The sequence below is a fragment of the Nannobrachium achirus genome, assembly GCF_963921795.1.
Source record: "Nannobrachium achirus genome assembly, chromosome: 16".
NCBI lineage: Eukaryota > Metazoa > Chordata > Actinopteri > Myctophiformes > Myctophidae > Nannobrachium > Nannobrachium achirus.
The window spans coordinates 59,731,999-59,759,929 of record NC_137823.1 but is presented as its reverse complement, the minus strand read 5'-3'; the positions used below and the strand labels follow the sequence as shown (position 1 = coordinate 59,759,929).

Here is a 27,931-nt window from a genome sequence, read left to right as displayed (position 1 = left end):
TTATATTACCTATAACCTATACACGAGTGAGCTCTCGGCACCTCCGCGCGGTCCAGGCGAACACAACGGAGCGCTCCCTACCTCCGGTTCAGCCAATCACAAGCTTCCTCTGCTGGAAGCGGGATGTTGTTTTGATACTCGCCACTGGTTCACCTCCCAGCCTGCCAAAAGACCTTATTCACACCGCGGCCATCTTGGATCACATGACCACATCGGGATGGCAGCCTGCATTACAAACCATTGTAAACAATGGAGTGATGGTCCCAAAATATGAGTTCTGTTCAACCAATTTCTTTTGACCAAATCGACAAATGGGCAGATGACAACATCAACATCCCCAAAAGGATTCAAAAGAAGGGTACATCCACAATATTCATAGTTAGGTTGCAATGTTACTGTGCAAAGACTTGCTACAGTATCTGTGCAGACTAGTGCTTGCTCTGCCATCATATTAACTTGCTGTATCGTGATTTTTGCATATTAATCAGGAACAATCTAACAACAAATACTTAATATGATGGTGGAGCAAGCACTGCACAGATAGCAAGTCTTTGTAAACAGTAAGGTTGCGACCAAACTTACCTTGAATATCGTTACCGTGGATGTAATCAATCCAGTTACTGTAGCCCTTCTATTTAATCCTTTTGGGGACGTTGATGTTGTCATCTGCCCATTTGTCAATTTGGTCAAAAGAAATTGGTTGAACAGAACTCATATTTTGGGACCATCGCTACAATGGTTTGTAATGCAGGCTTATGTGGTCATGTGATCCAAGATGGCCGCGGTGTGAATAAAGTCTACATGTCGAAGTATCGCTGAGCCAGACACTGCTTCCCCTGAGAATTCATCATGATCCTCTGAGCACCTGGTTGAAGCAGAAACTGAATGAAGGTCTAGTAGCCTGTAGTAGATACTGTAGATAGGCCTTTAAACTGTCTTATCGTATGTACTGAACGAAAGTGTGAACGACCCATTTTAGGGATTTGAACGAATCATTCACGAGTCTTGCTAATGATTCGATTCTTATGAACGAATCACTCATGAACGACACATCACTATTCCCCATATCCCCATATAGGGAGTTGACTGACGTACGCAAGTGTGACAACCTCTAGGTTTTGTTTGGGTTTGGTGTCCTTTGTTTGTGTTCGATGCCATGATGACACACTGAGTCTAGGCACAGTATAAAAACGGGACCTCGGAGAAGCACAGCGACTGACTCTCTTCGACATACAGAACTGAGATGTCCCTTCAGCCTTTACTGATAACTCTGTTGGTCATTCATTGGATATCAATCATTTACAGTTAACTCCGCCTGTGATTCATCGGATATCAAGAAAGCGGGATTTCTTTTGAACGCTACGAGTCTTGAATCAAACAGCCATACGATCAAGTATACTGTGGCTCACCAAGAAAGATATTATTTCAGGTCTGTTGCTGTCATGCCTGCAAAAACACTTCTCAACAAGACCCCTAGCAAGACTCCCAGAAAACGACGGGCACCATCAGAAGACGATGAAGACGTCAGTCACACGAATAAGAGAGTGAAAGTTCAACACAGGAGTCATGGGAAGGAAGCGGGTCAGGTTCTGGTGTTGGGCCAAGGTGACGCTGGACAGCTTGGGCTCCACGATGACCAGGGGGAGGTCATCAAGCCGGCCCTGGTCCCCCTACCAGAGGGCATTGTCCAGGTGGCAGCCGGCGGCATGCACACGGTATGCCTCAGTGAGCCTGGAAGTGTATACACGTTCGGCTGTAACGACGAGGGCGCCTTGGGTCGGTACACATCGGACGACGATGCGCCCGAGACGGTACCGGCGAAGGTTCTCCTGGAACAGAAGGTGGTTCAGGTTTCTGCCGGGGACAGCCACACGGCTGCACTCACGGAGGACGGGACGGTGTACCTCTGGGGCAACTTTAGAGGCGCCAATGGCGCTATCGGTCTTTTGGAGCCCATGAAGAAGTGTGACCTACCGGTTCAAGTTCCCTTGAAAGAGCCTGTTGTCAAGATTTCATCAGGTGTTGATCATCTCGTAATGGTCACACTGGACGGGAACCTGTACACAGCCGGGTGTGGAGAACAGGGCCAGCTGGGACGAGTGAAAGTCAAAGATATGTTTACCAACGGAAAAGGCAGACAGAGCCTTAACCGACTGCAGACTCCACAGCCGGTGAAATTCAGAGGGAAGAACGTTCACATAGTTGATGCCTTCTGCGGAGACTACATCACATTTGCCATCTCAAAGGAAGGCCACGTGTATGGATTTGGCTTGTCAAACTACCACCAGCTTGGCACACAGGGCTTGAAGACCTGTTATTTCCCAGTGAAGCTGGCCTGCTTCAAGAACAACTGCTGGGAGGCCTTCTCTGGAGGCCAGCACCACACGCTGTGCCTGGATGCTTCAGGGCAGGTGTACAGCCTGGGCAGGGCAGACGGCGGCCGTCTGGGCCTGGGCCTGGGGGTCAAGGAGAAGAAGAGCGTGGTCTCGCCCACCTCCGTGGCTGGGATCATGGAGCAGGCCAGTGGAGTGTGCTGTGGAGACTCTGTCAGCTTTGCCGTCACCAGAGAAGGGTCAGTGTACGCCTGGGGCTTCGGCGAAAACCACCAGCTGGGCACAGGGAGCAGTGAGGATGAATGGACCCCTGTGAAGATGACTGGCCCACAGCTGGACAGCCTCACTGTGCTGGCAGCATCCAGCGGAGGGCAGCATACCGTTCTACTGGCCAGAAGGGTCAGTGTACGCCTGGGGCTTCGGCGAAAACCACCAGCTGGGCACAGGGAGCAGTGAGGATGAATGGACCCCCGTGAAGATGACTGGCCCACAGCTAGACAGCCTCACTGTGCTGGCAGCATCCAGCGGAGGGCAGCATACCGTTCTACTGGCCAAAAAAACAAAGGAGGACGATTTTTGAAGCGGTGAAAGCCACTTCCAAGGAGTGGCTTTGTGTGTCGCACGTCCATATATGGTCATTTCAGTCCAGAATGAACAGGTTTTATCAAAAACAGAATGTGTGTCCCATGTCCATATATGGTCATTTCAGTCCAGAATGAACAGGTTTTATCAAAAACAAAATGTGTGTCCCATGTCCATATATGGTCATTTCAGTCCAGAATGAACAGGTTCTATCAAAAACAAAATGTCTGTCACCTCATGTCCATATATGGTAATTTCAGTCCAGAATGAATAGGTTTTATCTGTCCCGTACGTCCAGATATGATATTGTTTCCTCACTTGTGGCTCTCAATTGTCCTCTTGCTACTCGTTGCTGTATCTGCTTTCCTCTGTAACTGTAACTGCTGTGCTGCCTCCTGCAACTGAATGTTCCATACAGAATGAAATCTGTCTGACTACATCTACTCTGTAATAAAAATAAAAGATTGTTGTGTGTAGCAAGACTGTCACACAAAGATCATCAAATCCGTAAAGCCCATCGGTCGAGTTTGTATTGGCATCAAATTATACTTAATGTACCAAAAGTAAAAGTGTTTGAAAATAGCAGATCTACAAGCTTGTAGATCGGCTTGGAGATTGGCTATTTTCAAATATGTATCGTGATTTTTGCATATTAATCAGGAACAATCTAACAACAAATAGTTAATATGATGTAATCAATCGTGGATGTAATCAATCCAGTTACTGTAGCCCTTCTATTTAATCCTTTTGGGGATGTTGATGTTGTCATCTGCCCATTTGTCAATTTGGTCAAAAGAAATTGGTTGAACAGAACTCATATTTTGGGACCATCGCTACAATGGTTTGTAATGCAGGCTTATGTGGTCATGTGATCCAAGATGGCCGCGGTGTGAATAAAGTCTACATGTCGAAGTATCGCTGAGCCAGACACTGCTTCCCCTGAGAATTCATCATGATCCTCTGAGCACCTGGTTGAAGCAGAAACTGAATGAAGGTCTAGTAGCCTGTAGTAGATACTGGTAGATAGGCCTAAACTGTCGTATCGTATGTACTGAACGAAAGTGTGAACGACCCTTGCTAATGATTCGATTCTTATGAACGAATCACTCATGAACGACACATCACCAGTAAGACTCCCTAATCGGGAGATAAGCGACCGTAGGTGGACGAATAGGTACCGGCCCCGGCTCTCCCGGACGCTCCTAGGCCGAGTTAGGGCATTTTATGTGGTGGGGGCGCCACCACTTTTGCATCCGTTCTGGAGCACCAGGGGGTGGTCCCCAGGAATTCCCCGTGAGCAGCCCCGTGGGGGTGGTCAGTTGGTCATTTTTGCACATTTGGTCATTTTTTACACCTGGGGGTCCCAGGTGTGGCCGCTCTTCGCGGCCACTCGCGCCTGCGGCGCTTGGGGGCGAAGAGCAGGACCAAGGACCGCTGGCGCGAAGGCCAGCGGTCGTTTTCAGTGGACAATAACTGAAAACGAGCGCTCTATGCCGTTTCCATCCATCTTTCCCAGTTGGATCGACAATCACGCCTCACTGACGGACAGCCCGTGGAGGTTTTGGTAGTAAATGCGACCTACGGTCGCAACTATACCCCATATCCAGTGATGTTACTAGGTTTTCAATGTAATGGGTCCCGGGACCCACAGGTGGTCATTCAAATGGGTCCCAGTCCTCAATACAATGTTTTCGAGCGCTGTGAGCTTGTAGATCGGCTATTTTCAAAATGTTTGCCTATTTCTTATATTTATTTTACAATTTGGCTAATGTTTGAACTTAGAACTACTAAAACTACTAAAACATGTGCCCCTAATGAATTCGGGCGCGCAAAATGGCGTTGGACGTCGGTGGAATCAAAACATTGACGTTTCTATCGCCTGTTTAAGACTTTTTATGTGGATTTTATTTGTGTTAATGTAGGGTAAAGTAGGATGCTTTCACCCATGAACAATGGTGGTGTCTGTGGAATTTTAAAATGTTTTTCTTTTACCGCGACCCGGTAAATTATTTTTACATGGACTCCAATGGAGGCGCATCCCCGGGACCCAAGGACCATGACATGAATGAGTCCCTGGGCGACTTGAATGAGTTTTTGATGCGGGATGCGCACGTAATGACATCACTGTATCCCCATATAGGGAGTTGACTGACGTACGCAAGTGTGACAACCTCTAGGTTTTGTTTGGGTTTGGTGTCCTTTGTTTGTGTTCGATGCCATGATGACACACTGAGTCTAGGCACAGTATAAAAACGTGACCTCGGCACCAACTCATTCATTGGATATCAATCATTTACAGGTAACTCCATCTGTGATTCATTGGATATCAAGAAAGCGGGATTTCTTTTGAACCCTATACGAGTCTTGAATCAAACAGCCATACGATCAAGTATTCTGTGGCTCACCAAGAAAGATATTATTTCAGGTCTGTTGCTGTCATGCCTGCAAAAACGCTTCTCAAGACCCCTAGCAAGACTCCTAGAAAACGGCGGGCACCATCAGAAGACGATGAAGGCGTCAATCAGAAGAAGAAGAGAGTGAAAGTTCAACACAGGAGTCACGGGAAGGAAGCGGGTCAGGTTCTGGTGTTGGGCCAAGGTGACGCTGGACAGCTTGGGCTCAATGATGACCAGGGGGAGGTCATCAAGCCGGCCCTGGTCCCCCTACTAGAGGGCATTGGCATTGTCCAGGTGGCAGCCGGCGGCATGCACACGGTATGCCTCAGTAAGCGTGGAAGTATATACACGTTCGGCTGTAACGACGAGGGCGCCTTGGGTCGGTACACGTCGGACGACGATGCGCCCGAGACGGTACCGAGGAAGGTTCTCCTGGAACAGAAGGTGGTTCAGGTTTCTGCCGGGGACAGCCACACGGCTGCACTCACAGAGGACGGGGCGGTGTACCTCTGGGGCAACTTTAGAGGCGACAATGGCGCTATCGGTCTTTTGGAGCCCATGAAAAAGTGTGACCTTCCGGTTCAAGTTCCCTTGAAAAAGCCTGTTGTCAAGATTTCATCAGGTGTTGATCATCTCGTAATGGTCACACTGGACGGGAACCTGTACACAGCCGGGTGTGGAGAACAGGGCCAGCTGGGACGAGTGAAAGTCAAACTGCAGACTCCACAGCCGGTGAAATTCAGAGGGAAGAACGTTCACATAGTTGATGCCTTCTGCGGAGACTACATCACATTCGCCATCTCAAAGGAAGGCCACGTGTATGGATTTGGCTTGTCAAACTACCACCAGCTTGGCACACAGGGCTTGAAGACCTGTTATTTCCCAGTGAAGCTAGCCTGCTTCAAGAACAACTGCTGGGAGGCCTTCTCTGGAGGCCAGCACCACACGCTGTGCCTGGATGCTTCAGGGCAGGTGTACAGCCTGGGCAGGGCAGACGACGGCCGTCTGGGCCTGGGTCTGGGGGTCAAGGAGAAGAAGAGCGTGGTCTCGCCCACCTCCGTGGCTGGGATCATGGAGCTGGCCAGTGGAGTGTGCTGTGGAGACTCTGTCAGCTTTGCCGTCACCAGAGAAGGGTCAGTGTACGCCTGGGGCTTCGGCGAAAACCACCAGCTGGGCACAGGGAGCAGTGAGGATGAATGGACCCCTGTGAAGATGACTGGCCCACAGCTGGACAGCCTCACTGTGCTAGCAGCATCCAGCGGAGGGCAGCATACCGTTCTACTGGCCAGAAGGGTCAGTGTACGCCTGGGGCTTCGGCGAAAACCACCAGCTGGGCACAGGGAGCAGTGAGGATGAATGGACCCCCGTGAAGATGACTGGCCCACAGCTAGACAGCCTCACTGTGCTGGCAGCATCCAGCGGAGGGCAGCATACCGTTCTACTGGCCAAAAAAACAAAGGAGGACGATTTTTGAAGCGGTGAAAGCCACTTCCAAGGAGTGGCTTTGTGTGTCGCACGTCCATATATGGTCATTTCAGTCCAGAATGAACAGGTTTTATCAAAAACAGAATGTGTGTCCCATGTCCATATATGGTCATTTCAGTCCAGAATGAACAGGTTTTATCAAAAACAAAATGTGTGTCCCATGTCCATATATGGTCATTTCAGTCCAGAATGAACAGGTTCTATCAAAAACAAAATGTCTGTCACCTCATGTCCATATATGGTAATTTCAGTCCAGAATGAACAGGTTTTATCTGTCCCGTACGTCCAGAATATGTGTGTAGTGTCCGTCCCGGTCTGAAGATTGGATACTTTGAGGATTGGTCAAAAGCTTCACATGACAATTCGGCCCTCCAGATAAAATCATTCATTCATCATTCAGAATTGAAAGAATGTATAGATCACAGAGTTCATAGCTCTGTGATCATTTCCTCTACATTCTGGACTGAAAATCCCTTCAAATTGAACATTGGTCAAGCTTCACATGACAATTTGACTCTCCACACAATTTTATACTCAGATTCACCGCTTCACTTCGAACGAGGTTTGATTTTTGATAACATGATTGTCGTGCCGATAATGACTCTAATATTTAGATGAATTGCTACCGAAGGTCGCAGTTGACAGCGACACGCTCCCCAAATGATGACACAGAAGGCAGGGGTACTCGAGGAAAATAAATAAATAAATGAATAAATAAATAAATAGTGGAGGGACACTTCATTCAAACCACATTGTCCCCCCAATCGCCACACCATAGTGTGTGGAGAGACACTTCAGACCACATTGTCCACCGTGCTTCTGCCTACGTCTAGTCGAGCATTAGGAGGGGTACAAAAGCGAATACAGCAGCCCACAACACCAAGAGCATTCGATTTAACCTCCTTTGCAGCGCCAGTGCACAAACCAATACACACGATCACGTGATGTGAGCCTAACGGGGACTTGTGTCTACTTTTCGTGATGACGTTGCTTCAGGACAGTTTTGGAACCTGGTTATTGATCTGAACTACAATCAGATAATAAGGCTGCATGCAAGTCTCATCCACCCTCCCTCATCCATGACAGACTGGCATAGCATTTCACACTATAGCTATATCTTCTCCGATTTCCGTTCAATTTCAATAGCACAGTTTATAACCATTGCTATGAACGCTAGGAATTGTTTCTTATCAGAATAGATGCCTTGTTCATCTGTACTTTCGTTTTTTCCCCCGGTTCACGTTGCTCTACTTCTTTATCCAGTGTCTTCACCGCCTCAGCATAAGACTTTGCTTTCCTTTACTCTTTTAGGGCAGAGTGCTGCTCCTGAACTATGGTTCCCTTTGCAGTGAGTGCATTTCGCTGGCACTTGATGCAGTTTCATACTCACAAAATACATATGGACTTTCCAATCATCTTTTTGACATTTCCTCTTTGGACAGACAGTGAAGTATGTGTCTGTCAAATCATTCTCAATTATCATCTCAAAATATCTTTATCTGTAAGACAAGGGAAAAGACAGAGGGACAAATCAATCCATACTGTGAGGCAATAAGGTATTTATAATAGAAATTAAATTGAAATGTTTGTACACGCACAGTTGCCCGTGACCAAACGGCTGTGGTGCCAAACGTGTAAGACAAAGCGACAAAACAATAGACTAAAACAAAACATTAAACAATTAAAACGCAGCTGTGTTAAGACAGCAGGTACAAACGTATGCCCCCTGGGTTTTCTTGAATTAGGACTTAGTGTGTGGAAATGAAGCATGTCGCCCTCTCAAGGTCAAATCTCTGTGCGGAGAGATGTGGGGAGAGAGAAACTGTCTGTGTCCGGCTGGGGCAGAAACTCCTGGTTCCAGCAGCAGGGAGGATGGGGTTAAAAAGAAAAAAAATGTCCAAGCTGAGTCCCCAATATCTCCTCTGAGCTGATCCGGCATCGAATAGGGCCATTTGATGAAAGATTATTATTGTAATGGCAGTTTCCAACTTTTGCTGCTCATTACGTCACAGGTAGCATGGGAGTGATCCTACGCAGCAGATAACAGTGATAGATATAAACAGATGAATGTCCAGTCCATAATTCCAGTTTTGGGTGTATTTATTGTTATTTGCAGCTTGAAATGAACATACCATGGAATATAGCAGTGTGGATTCTGAAGTGGTTTTCTGTCCTGTATTTCTGTGTCTGGCTGGTAAGAACGGTATGCTCCTGCCACCTGTGTCCTCCTGTCCTACTGACTCTGAATCTGACAATGACTGCACCTGTGACCCTTTAGTAAACTACCCAGTGCTCAGAACACCAAGTGTCCAAAAACTAAAACTACAACTTAAATAATATGCCAACCTCAGAATGGCTCCTACGATTATATTCCATATGAATAGACAGTTTCTCCCCAAAATATTGAAGTACTCGCACACAAGAAATGAGTCCACACCAGTGTAAGTCAGTTTTCTGTTAGATGTATTGAAAGTTTAGTTCAGAGTTCAAATTGTACAGTACAGCAAGTACAGTACAGCAAAATCGATCAGGGTACACCCATCGTCGCTTCTCTGCCTATCCAAAACATAACTTCACCGATATATATGGAGTTACAGAATACATTAGTCACATTCTGATTGGACAATTAAACATAACAATGGACATCAGATGTTTTCGTTTTGTTGGGCCCAGTAGCAAGGCCAGATATCATTGGCAATATCATTTTGTTATCCTGTGTCCTGGGCATTGTGACCTGCAGCGGACAGATCTCATCGCGAGGATTAGTTATTTGTCCCAACACAGTATGGCATTGACGTTTAACACTGAAAATGATATCTATACCATGTCAAACATAATAACAGGAACATTTTAATCAATTATCTTATTAACAGTAATGCTAGGCCTACTATACTTTGTAGATTTTGATTATTATTACAAAACATCATTAACCACTTCAGCATATACATATATTTTGACCATTTGAAAATAGCCGATCTACAAGCTCACAATGTTAGATCCATGCTATTTTCAAAAGATGTTTTGATAACTTGAAAGGGACATTCTGCACAATGAGTAGGCCTACTTTTACTGTTGGTACTTTAAGTACATTTTGATACCATTACCAATACTTTTATACTTTTACTCATGTAAATTTTTAATAGGCCTACTACTGGACTTAGCCTACACTTGCATTGACCAATCCATCTTGTCTACAACCAGCGAACTGTCATTGCTGTTCTCCGGTCATCGCTTCCTTTTATCCAAGAGTCTCACAAGAAAGATAGGCCAGCAACGAACATGGCGGGCGGAAGTGGCAGATTTTTGCAAGGCCACGCCCAGTCCTCACCCCCTATATTGTTTAGTTTGTTGTCTGTCTATCGACTTACATCTCTGCTAGTTTACAAACTTTACTATTAGTTTTTTGGTTGTGTGCTTAGTCCACAGTCAGCCTCTGCTGCACCCAGCTGGCCAGCTCCGGTGAGAACCGGTAAACGAGACTGGAAGCTCCCCAGCCCTGCGTCTCCTATCCGGGGTAAAGTTGGGGTGGAGAGAGGCAGAGGGCACACGCGCACACAGACGATTTTCACCAGCTTCCATGCCGTGTTGGTTATATAGCCTTTTATTTCAGTCCATATTCTTGCCAAATCATCATTAATATTACATATATAGCCGTTATTTTAAAAAAGTGAAAATATTTATGTCGCAAATTCTGCAGCTCCGTGTCTGTGGTCAGACGAGTTGATTTGGGGGGCTGAATGAATCCCCGCCTACTCACATCATGCTGTGCTCTGATTGGCTGGGCAAAACAAAGCCAGTGTGAACGATGAAAAGAAGCTGCTATAAAATTGAGGACTAGTGAGAAAAAAGCAAACTTTTCATTTCCAAGCTTTTCTTCAAGCATGGAAGCTGGTTTCCATAGAGATAACATTGAATTACCAAGCTAAACTTCAGATATATCGCCCCCAATGTGAATGAGGCGTTAGTGTAGCTAGCATATACTCAACTGTTGGGTCATAGCAAAGCACGTTATCGGGAGGCTAACCAACAGCTAATCAGATCAAAATGGATGTCTCCAGTCTGCTGAACTCAATGACCTCAATCAAAAAGGTTGATAGGTGCATGGCGACCAATATCCTGATGTCTGAGCTGCAGAAGGATACAGTCACACTGGACGATGACGGTGAGAAGAAGGTGGTACAAATGATTCTGAAGTTGTTGTTGGAGGATATCTTTGGAGAAGTCCGAAAGCTGGCTGCTAAATGCCTGGGCCCTCTGGTGAGCAAGGTGAAGGAGAACCAGGTTGAGACCATTGTGACCATAATTTTGTCCGGTAATAAGAAGCTCTGGGACGTCTCGTTCTTTGGACTCATGACCGTTATAGAAGGACTTCCTTCAAGTGGCTCCTCTGCCAGTGTTTGCAAGAAGATAACTGTCAAACTGACCAGTGCTATCACCGAAAACGATAACGTGTACGTTCAGCTGCCGGCACTAGCTCTCATGGCCAACATGCTCTGCAGACAGGGAGGATTGTTGGTGGCTCTTCATTCCTCAATCCTGAGTTGTCTGCTTCCCCAGCTCACATCCCGTTACCTGGATGTCAGAAAGAGGACCATTACGGCCCTCTGCCACCTCGCAATGACATGTGAGAACAGTTTGTTCGATGACCTAATTGAAAACCTGCTGTTAGAACTGGGACCACAGACCATATCAAAAACCAGAACACACATTGAGTGTATGGCTGCTATCAGCAAGGAGGCTGGACACCGCATAGGCAAACATCTGGAGAAGATCATTCCGTTGGTGGTGACGCTCTGTAACGTCGATGATGATGAACTGAGAGAGCGATGCCTCCTGGCCCTTGAGTCCTTCGTTAGGAAGTCTTCTAAGGAGGCTCAGCCCCACATTCCCACGGTCATCGAACTGTGTCTGCGCTACCTGTCCCACGAAGCAAGCGTCAGATATATAGGTTGCGAGGATGACAGTGTCGAGGATGACAGTGACGAGGATGACACCAGTTGGATGGTGCGTTGCGCATCTGCCAAGTGTCTGGACGGTGTCATCTCAACCAGACATGAGATGCTGCAGGACTTCTGTTGCTCCGTCTCTCCTGCACTCATCTCCCGCTTCGAGGATGAAGTGGAGAATGTGAAGGCAGATGTGTTCCTCGCATATATTTCTCTGCTGACACAAACTGAGAAGTGGATGTCGGACCCAGACACTATGAATCAGGGAGACACACCTCTAACCCTGTTACAGAGTCAGGTTCCTAGGATAGCGGGTGCTCTTACTAAGCTATTAAAAGGGCAAAGTTGGAAGACAAAATACTGTTGTTTCAACTTGTTGACTGAACTGGTGAGGGTTCTGCCTGATGCTGTGGTCCAAAACGTCCCAGAACTAATATCAGGTATAGTCTTCAATCTGAATGATAAGTTCTGCAGCTCTGACCTGAAGACCAAAGCATTGTCATGTTTGCATGGGATCCTGAGCTACAAGCCCTCCAAGGCCTTCCACCCACACATCTCAAACATCTGCAAAGATCTCGTCCCAGCCATAGTGGACTGCATGGCACACCCCTTCTTTAGGATGAACTCCGAAGCCCTGCTGGTTACACAGCAGCTGGTCAAGGTGATCGGGGTTTACATTCACCAACATCCGGACAGTGAATGTGGGGGTTTTGACCCCTACATTAAGAAATTGTTCAGTTGTACAAATAAACACCTGCAAGCCATTAGCATTTACCAGGAAGTTAATGAACAGGCCATTACCTGTATGGGCCAGATCATCTTTAACCTGGGAGACCGTTTGCCCACTGAACTTCCTGAAACGCTGCCCATCTTTTTGGAACGACTCCAGCCTGGACCGACACAACTCGCTACTGTTAAAGCGTTGGCGCTGATAGCAGGCTCTCCTCTGAACATCAGCCTGGGTCCGGTTCTTTGCAAAGCTGTTCCCATCCTTGCCTCATTCCTCAAATACAAATGTGTCAATAGAGTCACATTAGCTGCGCTGGACGGACTGCTGAAGAAATGTGGCTCCTCAGTGACATCAGGCATGATAGACGTAGTGTTGGCTGAACTTCCTGCCCTCATAGACGAGAATGACATGAACGTGTCTCAGATGGTGTTGATCTTCCTGACCACATTGGTGCAGACACACCCTTCCTCCCCGGCTAAGCTCGTTCAAGGAAACATCCTCGGCCAGCTCATCTCACTGGTCCGTTCTCCACTGCTGCAAGGAGCAGCACTGGATGCCATGTTGAATTTCTACCAGGCTCTGGTGTGTACAAATACAGCAGGTTTGTGTTTGTGGGACCTGTATAAGATGCTAACAGTCAACACCGACTCTCCACTGGCTCACAAACAGGCCTACTCTACCATCGCTAAATGTGTGGCAGCACTCACCAGAGTCTGTCCCAACGAAGTATCTGCTGTAGTGGGACAGTTAATAAAGGAAGTGAAGAACAGCTGCTCCACAGATTCTATGAGACTGTTAGCTTTGCTCTCATTGGGTGAAGTTGGTCATCATGTGGACCTCAGCAGCCAACCAGAACTCCAGACTGTCATCACTGATGCTTTATGCGCCACCAATGAGGATGTGAAGTCAGCAGCGTCCTATGCTTTGGGTTCGATCGCTGTTGGCAACCTGCCAGAGTACCTCCCCTTCATCCTTTCAGAAATCTCTCAGCCCAAAACACAGTATCTATTACTGTGCTCTCTAATGGAGATAATAGGATCCGCTTCAGTTCCAAGTCTGAAGGCACATATTGAGTCAGTGTCGTCCCTGCTGCTGAAATACTGTGAGTGTCGGGAAGAAAGAACCAGAAATGTTGTTTCTCAATGTCTGGGAAAGTTAACTCTGATAGACCCTGAAACCCTACTGCCAAGGCTGAAGGGCTATCTAATGTCCGGTTCGCCTTACGCCAGGAGCTCTGTGGTAACAGCTGTCAAGTTCACCATCTCTGGTCATCCTCATCCAATAGACCATGTACTGAAGAACTGTTTAGGCGACTTCCTGAAGACTCTTGAAGACCCAGACCTGAATGTGCGGTGCATCGCCGTGGTAACATTCAACACAGCAGCCAATATCAAGCCCATGTTGATCCGAGAGATGCTGGATTCAGTTTTACCACTTATTTATAATGAAACCAAAGTCAGGGAGGAACTCATCAGAGAGGTACAGATGGGTCCATACAGACACTCAGTGGACGAGGGTTTGGCTTTGAGGAAAGCAGCATTTGAGTGCATGTCCACTCTGTTGGAAAGATGTCACGACAAACTGGACATCTTCACCTTCCTCAACCATTTAGAGGACGGACTCAAAGACCACCATGACATCAAGATGTTGGTGTTGCCCATGCTGACTCGTCTCTTGTCTCTGCATCCAAGCGCCATCATCCAGAGACTGGACAAACTGGTAGCACCGCTACAAGCTGTTTGCACCTCCAAGCTGAAGAATGGTGCAGCAAAGCAGGATGCTGACAAACTAGTTCACTTGAAGCGTGTTGCGATGCAAGCTGTTGTCTCGCTACTTGACATCCCAGAAGCAAAGAACTTTCCTCTGATGACACAGCTCCAGGCTCAGATTCAGTCCGATCAGGAACTGCAGGAAATCTTTGACTCTGTCCAGAGACCGAGAGACTCCAACTCGGCCAACATGGTGTCTATGGACACCAGCTCAATTCAATTCAATTCAATTTTGCGAATGTCTGTCTGAGTGTCTGTCTGTCTGAAACAGCGTTTCTCCTCAGTGGCTGGAGCAATTGATCTGAAATCGCATCACCATAAGCATATGAACAGTATCTCTGTAGCCATTAAACGAAACGGGTTTCTTACATTGACGCTCCTACATATTATCATGCAAGCACCAGTTAAAGTTACTTTCCATCCCTCATATACTGTGTGCACAGTGCACATCCCATAACCCACACACTGCACATAATTTTGGAGCTCATATCTTTGAACGGGTAAGGGCTAGTTGTGTCAAATCATAACAAGTTATCTCAAGACACTTTACAAAGGCTAAAGAGCCATGAGAGAGAGAGAGGAGAGAGGGAGAGACAAGGGAGAGACAAGGGAAAGACAAACAAGGGGCACACGCACACACATACACAGGTCCTGCATGCGTATGTACAAGAACGAATGAAGCAACGAACGAACGCACGCACACACACACAGGCGCTGCATGCGCATGCGTGTGTAGGGGGAGGGGAAGGGGAGGGGAAGGGGAGGTAAGGGTAGGGGGGGTGGGGGGGAGGAGAGAGAGAACCCGAGCAGAACCTGTACCCGTGAGGTACCCCCTCGAGAGAACCCGAGCGGATACCTCACAGGTCTGAGGCCCCCACCCTGAGCAAGCAATTTGCGATTTGCAGCTAAGGTGACTACATTACCCACGGTTTAACATGGCACCACAGAGCTGATGGAAGTCTGTCTCCTACAGTACCTACAGCATGCAACCAAGATGATACTGTGTTAACACACAATGTGAAATTCCTATACAGCACACTATAAACAAAGTATCATGAAACCATAAATACAGGTACTGTACAGTGGATCTGGAGAATAAACCTCGGTTCGAAGTGAAGCGGTGAATTTTACATTCTGTGTTTTAGATCTATACTAAAGAAATGTGTGACATGCCTTCTTTTATGTTATAAAGGTCTCAATTGTTCAGAAATAGTGTTCATTCATGAGCTGCTCCCAATGACTCCAGTGCAGTCTACCGAACCTCCGGCTGCAGTTTGGCACCCATGGTGCGATGAATCTGCCAGTTGGAATTGCGAGGGGTGTGGGTGTCTTTACCTCCCTATTCACCTTGCCCGAGAGTCCTGCCAGCCATTCCACTCCTTTAAGGAACGCACTATTTCACTTTGTGGCTGTGGCAAATTACTGTTTTGTTTTGGCGCAGCTGCAGCGTTTCTCTCTCTCTCTCTCGCTGCTTGCAAGTTATCTGCCTTGAATGATTTTGTCTGGAGGGCCAAATTGTCATGTGAAGCTTGGCCAATCCTCAATACTGCATGCACAGGACATGACACAGGACTCCTTGGAAGCCTATGGGACAGACTGTACGGGACAGACAAAGCCACTCCTTGGAAGCGGCTTTCACCGCTTCAAAAACTAAGGCAGATAACTTGCAAGCAGCGAGAGAGAGAGAGAAACGCTGCAGCTGCGCCAAAACAAAACACTCATTTGCCACAGCCACAAAGTGAAATAATGCGTGGCTCCTTAAAGGAGTGGAGTGGCTGGCAGGCCTCTCGGGCAAGGTAAATAGGGAGGTAAAGACACCCACGCCCCTTTCACTGTCTCGCAATTCCAACCGGCAGATTCATCGCACCATGGGTAACAAACTGCAGCCGGAAGTTCGGTAGACTGCACTGGAGTCAGTGGGAGCAGCTCATGAATAAACACTATTTCTGAACAATTGAGACCTTTATTATAACATAAAAGAAGGCATGCCGCATGTCACACATTTCTTTTAACACTTTGACAGCCATCTGAAGGATGCCTGTGCAGAGAACCTGCCGGGATTTCTGGCGATTTTCACTCGTCTTGGGGGGCGATTACTCATTGTGTATAGTGTGTAATTGTACACCAACCCATATTTCTGGAAAGGCCTTCTCGCGCTCTTTCCGAAACACCAACCAGAATCTCTGTATCTTGTTCTATGGACTAGTAAGTGACAACTTTATAAGTCATGGAATTGCCAAAATGCAGCCTTTTTGAGAGTCATTTTGAGATAAACGACTTTTTAGTATAACAAATAGAATAACTTTTTCTCTACTGTGAATATACGGACTTCCATATACGTATGGAAAGATCTATTCGCCCTCTTTACAAATCCACCAAAAAGTAAGTTGCTATCATTTTCTATTGTTTAGAAATGGGGCAGTTTGTAGGCCATGTTACCACCAAAACAGCTCTCTGAATCCATGTTATAGAAAGATGCTCTCAAACATAACTCTTTTCAGCCGTTTATTTTTGGCTTCAATGATGCATCAGACATCTGCAGTATGTTTTCAACAAGGTGGAGATACAAATAAAAAAATAAAGACTTCAAGTGCATTTACAGTTCAGTCTCAATAGTTCTTTTTGAAATGACAAAAGTGTTCACCCCATCAGTAGTGCTTTTCAAGTAAACAACTAAATATGAAAGAATAAAGGCACATTTCACCCACTCAGTAGTGCTTTTCATGTAAATAACTAAATATCAAAGAATAAAGGCACATTTCACCCCGTCAGTAGTGCTTTTCAAGGAAATATCAAAGAATAAAGGCTCATTTCACCCAGTCAGTACAGTAGTGCTTTTCAAGGAAATAAGAAAAAGGCATTTTCAGCCCCTTTCAGTAATGCTTTTCAAGTAAATCACAAATAAAGGCACATTTCACCCCGTCAGTAGTGCTTTTCAAGGAAATATCAAAGAATAAAGGCACATTTCACCCAGTCAGTAGTGCTTTTCAAGGGAATAAGGCATTTTCAGACCCTGTCAGTAATGCTTTTCAAGTAAATCACAAATAAAGAATAAAAGGCACATTTCACCCAGTCAGTAGGTCAGGTCAGTAATGCTTTTCAAGTAAATAAAAATAAAAGGAAAAAAAAGAGAACGTTTCACCCCCTGTCAGTAATGCATAGCAGATATACAAGCTCACAGCGCGGCACCGAGTGCCGCGCTGCGAGCTTGTAGATTGTAGAAGTAAATAACGGGGGGAAAAAATGAACATTTCCATATACGTATGGAAAGATCTATTCGCCCTCTTTACAAATCCACCAAAAAGTAAGTTGCTATCATTTTCTATTGTTTAGAAATGGGGCAGTTTGTAGGCCATTACCACCAAAACAGCTCTCTGAATCCATGTTATAGAAAGATGCTCTCAAACATAACTCTTTTCATCCGTTTATTTTTGGCTTCAATGATGCATCAGACATCTGCAGTATGTTTTCAACAAGGTGGAGATACAAATAAAAAAATAAAGACTTCAAGTGCATTTACAGTTCAGTCTCAATAGTTCTTTTTGAAATGACAAAAGTGTTCACCCCATCAGTAGTGCTTTTCAAGTAAACAACTAAATACCACCCAGCTCAGGCCATCTCCATCGATGAGGGGACCCTCCTATGGCGTGGCCGGTTGAGCTTCAGGGTGTACAACCCACAGAAACCCATCAAATACGGGATCAAGTCCTACGTTCTGGCGGAGTCGGCAACAGGTTACTGCTACAACCTGAGGGTGTACAGCGGGGATCACGTTACCCTGATGGATACTGTGACGGGTCTGCTCGGTAACCTCGAAGGCCAACAGGTGGTCTAGAAGATGCGGTTGGCTGTGACTGGCCCAGCTCAGAAGCTGAAATCACAAAATGGCAAATGGGCTAGTTATTTATAGTTTTGGTAAGGTGAAACATGTGCACAAAATCAATTATTATTTATATCCCCATCATGTCTCTAGTTATAGTTATGCTAAAGGTAGACATGTTCACAAAATCAAGTGATTATTTACATCTCTTTCATGTCTCTAGTTATAGTAATAAGGTAAACATGTTCACAAATTCAATTGATTATTTACATCTCTATGTCTCTCTGGGCCATGCATTTTGACACTTAATAGCTTGATAAAAGCATTGCACAAACAGATAGGATAAATGTGGGCCATCTGTGAGAAAAATAACCTCACCTTGACTACAGCCAGCAGATCCCTCCAAGTCAGACGCAGTCACTGGCTCCTCAAACTCTGAGTCTAAAATCACATGGAGAACAAGACAAGACAAGACACAGACAATTTACACGATTATAATCTTGATATGCAGGTACGCCTGTCATCCACTCGGCGGCGCTCTCCATCAATGAATACATTTTCAACACAATTGTGGGCATCTCTCTCTCTCTCGCGCGCTGACACCTCTCTCTCTCTCCCTCTCTCTCTCTCTCTCTCTCTCTCTCTCTCTCTCATCAGTGCAGAGAGAGAGACATAACTCTGAGTATAAGCGCAACAAGCACACAAGCACGCAACGCGCGCGCCTCTCTCTCTCTCTCTCTCTCCCCCATCAGTGCAGACATAACTCTGAGTAGGCTATACGAGCAACAAGCACGCTACGTGCGTGATCGTGCAACATGTGCGCACATGGGATTTATTGGCATGAGAAAACCTAGGCTATACCTTACGTTGCCAAAGCATAAGTGGTGTACACAATACAACCCCCCTCTCTCCCCCTCTCTCTGAGATTTTAGTTTAGTGCAGAGACGCATGGCCTGGCTAGATCAGAGGCGTCAATTGGGTATGGCAAGCTATGGCAGATGACATACCTTGGCTACAGGGGGAAATAATAAAATGTACTGTAATCGTGCCTGTTGCTAAGGTATGGCAATATGACTGGTGTCTTGCACGCGCGCCCTCGAGCGCGTGCAAGACACCAGTCATGTTGCCATACCTTAGCAACAGGCTTTTTCTGAACTGACGCCACTGGGCTAGATGTCTGTATGCTTCTTGTACACGCGTTTCTCAGAGAATGCGTGCATGATCGCTTGTTTGAAACGATGCATTGCGTTTATAATTTAGAATAGAACACTATAAACCCATGGGCTTCTCGCATAAGCGTTTATCAGAATGCAGTGCATTGATCGCTTGTTTGACACGATCATAGTACACGCGCGCACATGTCTATCACAGAGAGGAATGGACAGTGTTGCGTTGCGTTTTTAGAATAAAACACTATAAACCCATAGGCTTCTTGCACACGCGTTTATCAGAATGCAGTGTACTGATCGCTTGTTTGATACGAACAAGTACACGCGCGCACGTCTATCACAGAGAGGAATACACATGCTGTGTTACATAATACACGATAAAACCATCAAAATACAATAAAAGGGAGAGAGTTGAGCAAGTTTGAGAGGAGGAGGAGAGGAGAGTGGTTAGTGTATTTTTTTTTAGTGAGTAGAGCCTTTTTTTAGTGATTTTTTTATAGGATTTATATAGTATTTTTGTTATATAGTAGTAGTAGTTGTAGTAGTTTATATTTACCTTTTGTTGTATAGTTTGGTGGTGGTTTGGTGGTGTTGGTGGTGGTGGTGGTATTTCCAGTGATCCAGTGTAGCCTAGTGAGGTCTCTCACGATGCCAGGAAAACGAAAAAAAAGTGTAAGAGCAAGCACACTGCGCCTGCTGTCCGGCCCCCCCAGCCTGATCCCCCCGCAGGCACCTCTAGCGTGGGTGGTGGTCCACGCCAGCGGACAATGGACAGCTACTTGCGGCAGGGAGCTGCCATGCCTCGTCCTGAGGACGCCATTCCTCTCCCCATCCCCCCGCGCCCCGTGGCTGCGGTGCCTCCCCTCCCCGACCGCGCTGAGCAGCCAGAGAGTGAGCCCTGGGCAGCTCCGGTTGAGGCTCCGGACGAGACGGACGACGAGACGCTGGTTTCGGATGCCGAGGAGGAACCAGAGGCCCCGTTGCTTTGTTCACCTCCACTGAGGCGGAGCGTCAGGGCAACTGCTGCCCGGGAGTATGCAGAGAGCCCACTCAACTCCCAGGAGGATCCATTCAGCGAAGTGGAGTTTGAGGAGGAATGGATTCCAATGCGTGTGGACACTAGCGGTAAAAGGAGCATTTCTTTCCCTCTCTCCTCAAACACACACACACACTCTCTCTCGATCTCTCACACACTCTCTCTCACAATCAATCACTATCTCTCTCTCAATCTGTCCACTATCAATTCTCAAAACCGCTCAAAATCTCTCTGTCTCTCACTTTGCGCAATGCAATAACGTACCTCCACAATGTGAGGAGTTTCCCACAGGCATTTTATACTGCAGTGATTGTTTGGTCATGTGATTTGATTTTCTTTGATCTAAGACAGCTTGTTGATGTTTGAAGGGGCGCCTCGACTCTTTCCTTTGAAGTGCTTGACCCCAAACAATGTCAGGAGTTGCAGAAGGCTTTGAAGTTGTTGTAAACGCATTTTGATCAAAAAGACGGGAAAAGACGATCGGATGACCTTTAGGTCAGGACAAGTACGGGAAAGTGCGGACGGCTTGCAAAGTGTTTGGGTGACCAGAGGGCACTGTTGCGCAGCCTATAGCCACACCAGTACTGTACTGACAGACAGGAACAGATTGAGAAGGGCACTATTGTGCTAGTCTCGCGTAGCCAGACAACTATTCCACAACCTCTGAATGCTATAGACAACATGCCTGGCCACGCCCCCTACTTCCGACCGGAAGCCCTTTTTTGGGCTTGATCGTAGCGCGATTTCCTGTTTACGTTCATCTGATCTGATTCTCCTCTTAACTAATGAGACGGGATTGTTTTACTTTGTAATTTTACTTTGTAACTTATGTTAACAATGTCACTTAATGGCAACACTCATCCACTCTGCTGATAAATAAATGAGTTGTGACGATACACACCCGTTCTGCCGTCATTCAATGTTATGAGTTGGAGGGAAAAAAAAGAGATCTCAATTGAAACAATGCCATAGGCTTTCTTGGGCGTATGCTTTTAGTTGACCTTGTACTAGTGTACTGTCATGAAACTACCTTTTTTTCATATGCAAACTTCTTAAAAAATAACGCTATTTAAATTGTTTCAAAAGCTTTATACCCTGTATATATATATAAAATGTCACAATGCGACATAGCTTTTTACACAATGCTGTACTCCCTCCAACTGCATGTCATATTATATGTTCGCCATTTTAAACTGTTTTTATTTTATTTGACACTTGCTTTGGCAATATAAACATGTCTTCTCATGCCAATAAAGCTCCTTTGAATTGAATTGATATAGGCCTACAAATAAACAGATTTGTGTATTTGAAAGCAAGCATTGAACCTAATCAGTATTTCATGGAAGCGAATGTTGTATGATTCTAGCTAGCAAACCTTTTCCCTTCAGAACGCTGGTTGATCATGTCAAACGTCATCTTCTCCATTCTCCACTCTTCTGGGATGTCACCATGAAGTCACAGTTGGCTTGTGTTGTGTGATATGCATTAATGTTTTTACAAATAGGCCTGTCAACAACTCAACCCACTCCAGAATAGACATAATACACATTAGCCCACCTATTATGTGCATCCTATGCTGTGTTCATTTCACTATATCACTGTAAATCATCGATTTAATCCTAATCAAGGCAATATAAATATCCATTCATATTTAATGCTCATTTAATCATTAAATCCTAAACTGTCACGTCAAAACAATGAATACATTTGGCTTTAATAGATACAAAAACAAACTGGATTAATTGAAAATGACAAGTGTTTAAAAGCATTCCTTCAAAGCATCATTGGGAACATTCCTTATCTCAATAACACAATATACAGTACAACATTTGAAACCCTCAACAGTTAAAAAAAAGGCATGGACAAGTCAAAGAAAAGTGTGTATAAATATTTTATTGCAATAAATATGATGAGGAGATCTCGACCCTCACATCTGGCTTCATTGGTCCTGCATGGACGTACAGTACAGGTCTGAAAGACAGAAAACAATAGACCGTTTGTCAGCCTTCTGATTGGTCCCTGAGACTCCCTGACTGGCCAACCAGAAAAAAACATTCACTTTTTGCTATCGGGGGTGGAGTTTGTGCAGTGGAGAATGTTGAATGCGTCTTTCAAGAACTGTCCGCACTGCGCGACACGGAGATCGGCCGGTACGGTGATAGCGACGGCAAGCGTCAAGCGATCTCGCTCATCATAACGAATAAGCTTCAACAAACTAGTTCACATGTACCTTATCAATGGTCTAAGAGTCACGATTGGGTACATATAATTTAAATGGGCAGAATTACGAAAAGCCAGCCTATTATGTGAGGAGAAACATTCTCTCTGTCCTCTTCCTAGTACCCAAGATGCAATGCGCTCTCTTTCTATCTCTGATCCAGAGGATTAAACTAATTAAAACATTTATTTTTCGGGGGAAAACTACTGTTTTGCTATGTAATTACTGTACCTTTTTCTTCCCTTTTTATTAATATCACGTAGATGTGTTTTTTGTGGTACTTTATATAGCTGTAATGAGGCTATGAAGGGAAAAAAAATCACATCCACTACCACTATAAAAGAATCTGCAAAGAGGATTCTGTCCCACTGGGATTAAACAAATTAAAACATATATTTTCGGGTAAATCCCCTGTTTTGCAATGTAACTACTGTACCTTTGTCTTCCCTTTTTATTAATATCACCTAGGTGTTTTTCCTTTGGTACTTTATATAGCTGTAATGAGGCTATGAAGGGGAAAAAAATCCCATCCACTTCCACTATAAAAACAATCTGCCCAGGGTTAATGTCCCATCATAGTAACAGGGCAGAATGGGGCGGGATTTGCAAAAGGGTTTATTGCATTCACAGATACAACACAACAGCGAAGAGCTTTTATTTCAATTATAATCAATGTTGTGTTGTCACAAGTGAAAATAACTTTTACTTAGTTGTAACAAGAGTAGTAGTCACCATACAGTAAAAGATCGTAGCTAACAATGCTAATTAGCTAGCATGAGAGTTTTACCTTGTTGTTGTTGTTGTTGTTGTTGTTGTGAGTCGTGCTGCTTCTCTGGGGAGTTTGCTGAGTTTAGGATATGTTAAGGATGTCATCAATACTATTAACTGGTGTAGATAGAATAAAAACATCGAAGATAGCGGTGGCTTGCATATCAAGAGACCATGACCGCACCGCACCATCTAGCTGACAGCTGGAAAAAAAAACCTCCGTTGGTTTAACCCTTTCAGTTCATTGTCATAATCTTTTACTGCAGCGCTGGGCAGTGTTGCCAAAATTTGTGAGAGAAATAAGCGAAACAAGCCAACTCTTGCAATATAAATAAGCAAAAAAACAAGATAGTTTAGGTAAATAAATTGACTTGGCAACACGTTTATATGCATGCCTGACAGAGAGAACCCGGAAGTTCCCTTTCGACTTGGGGGCGGGGCCTGCCTCCTGCAATCGGCCAGGAATGTTGTCTATATTCACGTTATTCCTGGCCCCGCCCCCGGCTTCCTGTTCACATCCTGAAAGAAAATAAAAAACATCATTTGGTTTCCTGTGTCCTTGCATTAAAGTGTCAGTAGAGGCGCTCTGGGCTCTTGGCTCTGAATGAACCGTTGTTGCCATGTCTGTTTATAATAAGCAATTTGTGTAGTTGTTTATTGGGCTTACTTTCTAATATTTTTTAAACCAGTGGTTCCCAAATTTTTTCATATCAAGGACCCCAGTGTAACATATTTGTCCACAGTTGCAGACCCCCATCTGAAAATATGTGGTGCCAGGGACCTCCACACAGATTTATGTTGTTAAAATCTTTCAAAAATATTCAAATTTCTTTTTTTCCCCTCAATATTTTTTTAAATAGCAAATATACAAGCTCACAATTTGTGCGCTTGCTGATCTGATATTTTCAATTGTAAATGTAAAGTAGATCCTAGTTGCTTCTGTTGGGCTTATTTCTTTGGCAAAATCTGGCAACAGACAATTACGTGTCACTTCCTTACTTGGGAGGAAGTGAAAAGATGTTTTTTTAAGCACACACCCTCTGTAAAAGAAAATGGCAGCCTCCATAGAATGGCCAGGAATATCGTGAATAGAGTCTGGAAGAGCAGCTCCCGAACAGCGAGTATCGGAAGTAGCCACTGCTGCACTGAACTGTAGTCCCATTGGAAACATAACACAATAGCTCAGACAGAGTCATTCGAGCTGCCTATTCTTGTTATGGGTGTATAGTTTAAGAAAACGTTTGAAAATATCATGGAGGTGACACCAATAACACCAGAGAAAGACGAAATATTGCCCCCAAAAATAAAGAAAGGAGACAAAACGCTTCCAGTAGGACATGTTATTGTTACTGCACCAAGGGGGCAGTTGCCAGACTGTATGCGGGGAGCATTTGGCCAAATCGCGGAGGCAACAGTCTGGCCACGCGAGACTACTATTGTGCAGACTACACACGCACGCCGCACGCACGCATGCACGCGCACACACACGCACACACACACACACACACACACACACGGTATAGCTGCTCATCTGTGACGCCAGTTCAAGTTCACGGTTCCTTGGGCTAAAAACGGATCCACAAAACGATGGTTTAGTGATGAATCATCACTTTTCACCGTTTTGTGGGGGCCACGAGGCGTTGTGTGCTTGTAGATCTGCTGTTTTCACTACTTTTGTGCGACGGCCTTGTCTGATGAAGCAGGGTTTTACTTGGCAAAGAAAAGTAAAAACTTGGAGATACGAGGTTTCTGCCCGACATGCAGTGACGAAATGAAGTTCTTTGAGAGCTGCTGTACAGTAACTATGATCAGACTGGCGCCAGGCAAATGTGCAACATTACCCCAAAACCCAACGAGGCTCCCGTTACTTTTGCTATTTGTTTGCCAACAACTAAATCTGTATTCAAAGTTATCTAATGCTGATAATGATGAAACAATACACACTCTTTACAATTCTGTAAAGATAGCTTTAAATCTCTGGTTTCCAGTGGAAATAAGCTTAGTCTTTTCATGGATCTCCTTTTAGTAGACCTTGTACCAGTGAACTGTACCGTCATGAAACTGTACCTTTTCCTATGCAAACTTCTAATAAAGTCTTCAATCAATCAATCAATCCACAGTAATGTCTGTGTGGTATTTATTATTGCTAGTCGGTGAAGATCAGGAAATATGACACTCTGTGGGCCATGTATGTCCGAATTTACAGCGGTCTACTTTGATACAATCATGTACCGGTATAAACACAACAGGCTATACTGTAGGCCAGGGATACTCAAACTTCTGAACCGGTGGGCCGAATTACAAAAATGACAAGGGGCCGCGGGCTGGTAAAATCTCGCTCTTTCGCACAACCATCATTTCAACCGGAGGGTTAGCGACTCACCCCACGGAGGTTAAGGTTAGGATAAGGTTTAGAGTTGGGTGTCGAAAAGATGACATGTAGAAACAGCGAAGCTATCCCCCGTTGGGACAGTTGATAAAATGACATTACTTGATAACCAAAGTAATTTGCTACATTTTCTCTCTTTTTATTAATTCTGTAAAATTAGCATAATCCACAAAAACACCAAAACAAACTAATGTGTGTTTGTCTGTACGTTTGTCTGCTATTTGTCAGGGTTGATATCTGTCTGTCTGCCTGCTATCGAGTTGGATAACATTAAAGATAGTTGAGCACAACTCTCTTTCAATTGCTTCACAATGTTATTTATGATGTTGCCACATTCAACACAAATGGCTTTTTACAGAAAATAAACTTGTGAAAAATGATAGTTAAGGAAAATCAAATCAAATCAAACAATCTACTTGAAATAGATTATTACCCAGACTGTTTAGCTACCAAATGGCTAATGATGCAGTTGTTAAGTAGAGCTACAGTACGTCTCTTCATTTGCATTAGGCCTACAATAACATTTTGGGTATGCTAATAAGTTGGGCAGAGGCAGAGAGCCACTGTTAAAAAAAAAGAGAGAAAAAAACGGCGATGCCAATACATTCTGGACTTTCACTTGTAACGGAGTGTTTCTACATCGCAGTATTGATACTTTTACTCAAGTAAAAAATGTGAGTACTTTTCCACCACTGGTTGCAAGCACAGCAGCATCCACGTTGATTTAACTCCTGCCACACTTTTTCCCCCTATCAATGGAAACGTTGTTGCCAGCTGATAATAGTTGAGGGGGAGAGACATCCTTCTGCATTGTTGTTGTTCTTAGCACTGATTAGTGTTATGCTCTGTAGCAACAAAGAATTGACAAACAGCACTCTACTAACTGCTATCTTTAGTCATTCAAAATCGCCGAGGCTCTGCTCCTGCTCAATAAACACTTTAACGAGCTTGATGCCTGGCAGTGGCTAACCTCGCCTCACCAGGCTTTCCCCTCAGAAGTGGCACGGAGCTAAGCTTACACAACGAGCGACAGGTCGCATTGACATACACTCGTTAGCCGGCAGCTGGGCAGCTAGTGAATGCGAGACGGAGTGAGTGAGTGAGGGAGGGAGGGAGGGGGGAGGGAGAGAGAGAGAGGGGGGGGGGAGGCTGAGGTGTAATCGGCGATTTCTATGGCCGTTTTCAAGATGTTTTGGCCATTATCTCTGGAACGCAAGGTCCAATCTGCTCAGTTTAAAGCTTGCTGGATCAAAATTGTGCAGCGGGCCGGAAGTGGCCCGCGGGCCGGAGTTTGAGTATCACTGCGTGTAGGCTAATCATGACAAAACAAAGTGGTCAGTGGTGCATTGCTGCTCTCTGCTGTGAACATAGTGTGCGCTATACGTTCACATTCAGGTCACAAATAGTTTTATTCCTGTTTGAAAGTGATTTTCATGTTTTGGAAATGGGCTATATTGGCCATAGAATGAATACCTCACAGTCACAGCCGCTGCGCTGCGGTGGAGCCGGTTGGACGTCAAAGTGACGCCGTCAATGAGGCCGTCAAGACGCAGAGCAGCGCGACGCCGCCAGTGGAGCCCTGGCGTTAGTAGGCTACACATACATATGCAAAAATATACAAATGTTCAGGTCACAAATAGTTTTATTCCTGTTTGAAAGTGATTTTCATGTTTTGGAAATGGGCTGTATTGGCCATAGAATGAATACCTCACAGTCACAGCCGCTGCGCTGTGGTGGAGCCGGTCGGACGTCAAAGTGACGCCGTCAATGACGCCGTCAAGACGCAGAGCAGCGCGACGCCGCCAGTGGAGCCCTGGGGTTAGTAGGCTACACATACATATGCAAAAATATACAAATGTTCATTCAGAGCATGGTTCTGAGCCCGGCCCGGCCCGGCCCGTTTTTGGCGGGCCGGGCTGGGCCCTGGTCGGGTTCCGTCGGGCTTGCAGGGCTCTAATTGGGGCATAGCTGACCCGTAAAATCCATATTTGGGCATGGCTGACTTCACCGTTTGTCAGAAGGCTGACAAACGGTGAATTGTCATGGATCGCTGCATTCGAACTTTCCCGGCGGATGCCAAGCGACATGCCGCCCAAAGCAGCCCAGCATTACTGGACAATCACCAGGTTACAGTGGACCTGTGGAGAACCCCCGCCCGGCACGTCATGAACACCGGGGAGACAGGCCCAGGCTGAGAAGAGGCGACATGGAGGCCCCAACCCAGTACCTGTTTGGTGCCTCACTTTTTTTGAGCGTTTCTTGGTTAAAATATATTTATTCTTTTTTTGGT

The 27,931-nt window shown here is 45.4% G+C and overlaps 3 protein-coding genes across 3 annotated transcripts; all 3 read left to right on the top strand.

Annotated features, from left to right (window-relative positions):
• Nucleotides 1-1,442: 1,442 nt before the first annotated feature.
• On the top strand, nucleotides 1,443-2,789 carry LOC308301183 (regulator of chromosome condensation-like; the record flags this gene model as incomplete). Its single annotated transcript, XM_080745078.1, has 1 exon — nucleotides 1,443-2,789. One exon carries the CDS (start codon nucleotides 1,443-1,445, stop codon nucleotides 2,787-2,789), a length of 1,347 nt encoding a protein of 448 aa, XP_080601204.1.
• Nucleotides 2,790-5,353: 2,564 nt separating this feature from the next.
• Nucleotides 5,354-6,661, top strand: LOC308301182 (regulator of chromosome condensation-like; the record flags this gene model as incomplete). Its single annotated transcript, XM_080745077.1, has 1 exon — nucleotides 5,354-6,661. One exon carries the CDS (start codon nucleotides 5,354-5,356, stop codon nucleotides 6,659-6,661), a length of 1,308 nt encoding a protein of 435 aa, XP_080601203.1.
• Nucleotides 6,662-10,897: 4,236 nt separating this feature from the next.
• Nucleotides 10,898-14,491, top strand: LOC308301181 (cullin-associated NEDD8-dissociated protein 1-like; the record flags this gene model as incomplete). Its single annotated transcript, XM_080745076.1, has 1 exon — nucleotides 10,898-14,491. One exon carries the CDS (start codon nucleotides 10,898-10,900, stop codon nucleotides 14,489-14,491), a length of 3,594 nt encoding a protein of 1,197 aa, XP_080601202.1.
• Nucleotides 14,492-27,931: the final 13,440 nt, after the last annotated feature.